Genomic DNA, 4,594 nt, shown 5'->3' on the forward strand with positions numbered 1-4,594 from the left:
GTCCTCGGACCATTCCTTACTTGTACCTATCAAACGTTTAGAGCGACGAATTAAATGGTTTATACAGACCAGCTACAAGTTGGCCTGCAGATAGATAGCTAGTTATAGGTAAGTATACTGCCACACAAAAGCGATAGAGACATAAAAGCACATTGACGCACCACTAATTGGGAGGAGGGTAGGTGGTAAGGGTTAAATTGGCTGTTTTAGGATGACAATAAATTGATATGGGCCGAGAAATTACCATACGGCACGGACGTATCTCACAATTGCCTTAATTATCGATACTCATGCCCGTAAGGTCGCAAGTGACGATACAGCGTTCTTGTACGTAGGTGGGCATTTTCACTTAATTGAACACCTTTAACGGCCGGTTAGCAATCGTTACAAAACTGACGGTCAATGTCAAATCCTATACATTTTGTCAGGAATGAACGTTACTGAAACACGACTTAAGTCGCGCTTTAAAGTACAAGTTAAATGAAAATGCCCAGGTACATGACAAAAACATTTGGATGTAAAAAAAGTCGCTTAATGGCTATGATTTCCATTTAGCTTACTTTTTTAATACTAAACATGACAATAAAGTTATCAATGTATTGGTAAAAAATTAAGTTACTAAATCAGCTTAAACCTAAAATAGTCCCAGGGGACTATTAAAAAAAAATAATAAAATTGGTAAAATGCGTCAGGAGGCATTGTACCAAGAATGCTGGCAGTATATCCTCGCTGTATCGCAATGCTGATACGTTGTGCGAGGTAAATATATTTGAAAATAATGACTTATGGAAGTTATATTAAATACTCTAATTTTGATAATTTACAAATACAAATACAAATACAAATGCGTTTATATCATTACTTTTTTCATACTTTTTACATTTTTTTTTCTTTTTTAATTTTATTATTAAACATCGAATATTAGGTAGGTCTTCCGTTTTCCTTGGACCATTTTTTTTACAACTTATAATGTAACTTTTCATTCGTATGTACTATTAATATTTACTCCTTATAAAATACCCCATTGTATAAAATCTTTTACTATCCCACTGATTCTCTCCTGCGCCAGTTGGTTGGGCTTGACGTGCATGCTGGATAAATCTCCGTTTATCTTTGGCGCGTCTTCTGGTGCCACTGTCACCATCCCCGCCATCATTAGACCAAACATTACTCCCAGAGGCCTCATCTGAAAAAAAGTGGGATTTTAGAGCCATTCGTCCATCCCTCTTTTGGACTGTTGCAAGATCACATGCCCAGCTGCGAATCGAAGCTAAATAACACTATAAAATAAATAAATATTAAACACTAGGGAAGGAAAATCATCAATACCAGTACCAGCCATTGCATAGATCAGTATGTCATCCGCGTGAAGACAAAAGGTAGACGTAAGAGGAACTTAGAGACTAAGTGATACCCTGGATAAAAATAGTGTGGGAAAGTACTCCGCCAGCAGTAAGATTAAAAATCTGCTTATTATTTTAAATCAAACACTTATTTTGACAATATTTAGTAATAAACAAGGTATACATTTAAATCAGCCAACCGATACCTACTAAAAGATACTCAGTTAAGCAGCGAAGTTTTTGGTTATCATTAGTATAGTTAGTTGAACCTTAGGCTTACTTTAATAACATTAGTGTCAAAACTCTTCCTTGGATAAACATTTTCCACGTCAATGTTAAGGTGTCGCAGCGCAATAGTCAGCTCCGTGAAGTAGCGGTCCAGAAGTCGCTGATAGTGCAGGCGCCGAAACTCCGCGTCGGAACCAGAGAAGATGAAATAAATCAGGTCTATCACTGGGTTTCCCATCCTGATAGTTTGGTAGTCTAGGAGGACTATTTCCAATCGCCCGTTCTGAAAAAGAGTTTTAACTAGTTTGTGACGCTATACACGTTCGTAGATGTTACACAAGGTTTGTTTTTCTAGCTAATCTGTCACAAAATAACAGCGTTTGCTAGGTTGTTTGAGGTACACAGTTAGTCAAAAGCTATGTTAATAATTCACTATAAGTAATCTGTAAATGTTTACAGGTATACTCTTTCGGTATCGTCTTGGGTCGTCCCATTCGTTTTTCGTCAAGTTCTGAAATTAGTCCTATTCTGCTTTCGTCACTCATTCTACATTCGTCACAATCGTCGGTGGCTTTCAATGTAGAATGAGTGACGAAAGCAGAATAGGACTAATTTTTAAGAACTTGACGAAAAACGAATGGGACGACCCAAGACGATGCCACTCTTTCTCTCAATGTTTGTTATCCTAATTTCGATAATTTGACACAGTTTGTCGCCAATAAATCATTGAAGCGTAAATGTGCGCTTTACCAGTATACGCCGCCCGCGCGGTCGCTAGAGACAGCACAGTCGGTGCTCGGTGCTCCTATCGAGGATCCTCAAAACGGATCGGAACAGGTCGAGTTATTAAATACTTTAAATAAATATAATACTCTTTATCGCACACCTCAGTAAAAGATACAACTTTAGGAAAAACTATTAATTAAATATAGAGGCATATCAGGCGGTCTTATCGTTAGAGAGTGATCTCTTCCAGACAACCTTTGGGTAGCAGAAACAGATAATTAGTGTAAACAATACCTACGTGAGTAACCCGTTTAAAATAATCATAGTTATCACATTCATTTCACTTTTAGTAATAAAATAAAACTTACTCGACGTCTGTGCATTAAATTACTTGGCCTAAAGTCTCCATGAATCAGCATTGTCTTATCTTCCATCATCTGTGTTGTCATATTTGTCACTATTTCCTTTGAAGAAAAAAAGTTTTTCAATCGTTGCTTATAATCGTCATTTAATCCCTCACAAGCGTTTTGTAATGCCTGTTGTGTAAATATATCCATTTCTTCTTGGTTCTTGGAAAAATCTACAATAAGATTACTGTATGCATTTTCGAATTCCTCAGGATACTCTTCACGGTACGATAATCCTAGCGCGTGAAATTTAGCCATCTGAGTCACGGCGACAGCTGCATATTCCCAATCAAAAGTCTTCATTCTATCAAATGTTTTGAAACCTCTTTCTTCGAGGTTTTCCAAAACAAGTATTTCCTGGTTAGGGATCAAAACATGCCCGTAATATTTAGATATAATCAGCCTATTTTCGACTGAAACTTGGTGTTTGTTGTATATCCTACCAAAGATGAATGCCATTTCAGAGTAGAACAATGCTTCTATTTTATACACTCTGAACAGAAATTCATTATTTTTCCTTGCATCTTCATTGAGATTTGCAACCTTGGCAAAAATATGAATATCTGGATTCAGCGGTTCGGAAATTGTTCCTATATACAAATCTGCTGTGTAGTTCGCTCCTGCTGATGTTATTGGTTTGATGTCGATTTTGTATGAGATATAATTTTCTCTCTTGGCGATATCATGAAGAATTCTTTGTAGTTGTTGCTCCGTACTTGCCATTGCGGTTTAAGTATTTTAAATTAATAGGAGTATTTACTATGGCTATCAATTGTAAACTAAAACAATAATGTGCTTATGAATCTGTTTTATATAATATCGCAAAGTGTTTGTTGGTATTATCTCGGTTTTGAAAGATAAACACTATCACACGATGCATAATCTGTCTAATCTAGACATAAGTAGTTATCGTATCGTTGTAAAGGGGTTTTCTTATTATTGCGCCATATTACGGCGCTCAACATAACTACAGACATTTGAAGTAGGTAGTAGGTACCTGTACCGCTGTTATATGTTTACATAAATAAATGCAAGATTTAGATTTTGTATTATTGCGAAATACGATTAATAATGAATATTTTCGATTAAATAAGTTGGATCTAAATCCATCTAAATGTTATACAATCACGTTCTCACGTCAACGTAAACTGATTTCTACTACTTATATGATTAAGGGCCAATTCTTGAATAAAGTTAATTCTATTAGGGATTTAGGTGTGATACATGATACTAAGCTTCTGTTTGATGTACATATTGATAGCATTATAAGTAGTGCCTTGAAAACCTTAGGGTTTATACTCCGTAACTCTGCTTATTTTACTCAAGCAAAGACGCTTAAAATTCTGTACTGTTCATTAGTCAGAAGTAAACTTGAATATGCGTCTCAAATTTGGAATCCCTGTTATGCCACTTATGTGATAGGATAGAAAGGATCCAAAAAAAATTTCTGAAACACCTATGCTTTAAGCTGAAGCAGCCCTATGACTCCTCTAACTACCTTGGGATATGCAGGAAGCACCATCTTATTCCACTAAATAAACGACGAGAGATTGCTGATATTGCATATATGCTAAGTATCACCAGTGGGTATATTGATTGCCCTGAACTGCTATTTATATTTACTGTTTGTATTGTTAGCAGTCCATCCTAGACAAGTTATGAGTTCTATAAATTAAGTGTCTTTATTTTTTGATATTTTGTAAATGTATAAAACGTGATAGCATGTGTGAAATTGCGCGCAAAATTTGATATATTGTCTACTTCATTTCTATCTGTGAGTACCTGTAATTGGCTTTGTATTGTTGCCTAAATCTATAGAATGTTTTTGCAGCTGTTGGTACTCCTTACAAGGTAAAATAAAATAAAAAAATAAAAAAAATAAAATACTTA

General features: G+C 35.5%; 1 protein-coding gene across 1 annotated transcript; it reads right to left on the minus strand.

The window, feature by feature from the left end:
• Positions 1-629: 629 nt before the first annotated feature.
• Positions 630-3,465, minus strand: LOC134806281 (uncharacterized). The gene is made up of 3 exons (XM_063779503.1): positions 2,666-3,465; positions 1,624-1,854; positions 630-1,186 (listed from the first exon to the last, which is right to left on the minus strand). Exons 1-3 carry the CDS (start codon positions 3,425-3,427, stop codon positions 1,010-1,012), a joined length of 1,170 nt encoding a protein of 389 aa, XP_063635573.1. The 5' UTR covers positions 3,428-3,465; the 3' UTR covers positions 630-1,009.
• Positions 3,466-4,594: the final 1,129 nt, after the last annotated feature.

The sequence above is a fragment of the Cydia splendana genome, chromosome 3, assembly GCF_910591565.1.
Source record: "Cydia splendana chromosome 3, ilCydSple1.2, whole genome shotgun sequence".
Taxonomy (NCBI): domain Eukaryota; kingdom Metazoa; phylum Arthropoda; class Insecta; order Lepidoptera; family Tortricidae; genus Cydia; species Cydia splendana.

What these genes read in the sequence shown, in the direction of transcription:
- LOC134806281 (XM_063779503.1), bottom strand. Translation starts at nt 3,427, where the DNA reads ATGGCAAGTACGGAGCAACAACTACAAAGAATTCTTCATGATATCGCC. An exon ending in ATTTAATGCACAGACGTCGA is followed by an intron (nt 1,855 to 2,665) that starts GTAAGTTTTATT and finishes ACTCTTTTTCAG; the next exon opens with AACGGGCGATTGGAAATAGT. An exon ending in TTGACACTAATGTTATTAAA is followed by an intron (nt 1,187 to 1,623) that starts GTAAGCCTAAGG and finishes ACTTTTTTTCAG; the next exon opens with ATGAGGCCTCTGGGAGTAAT.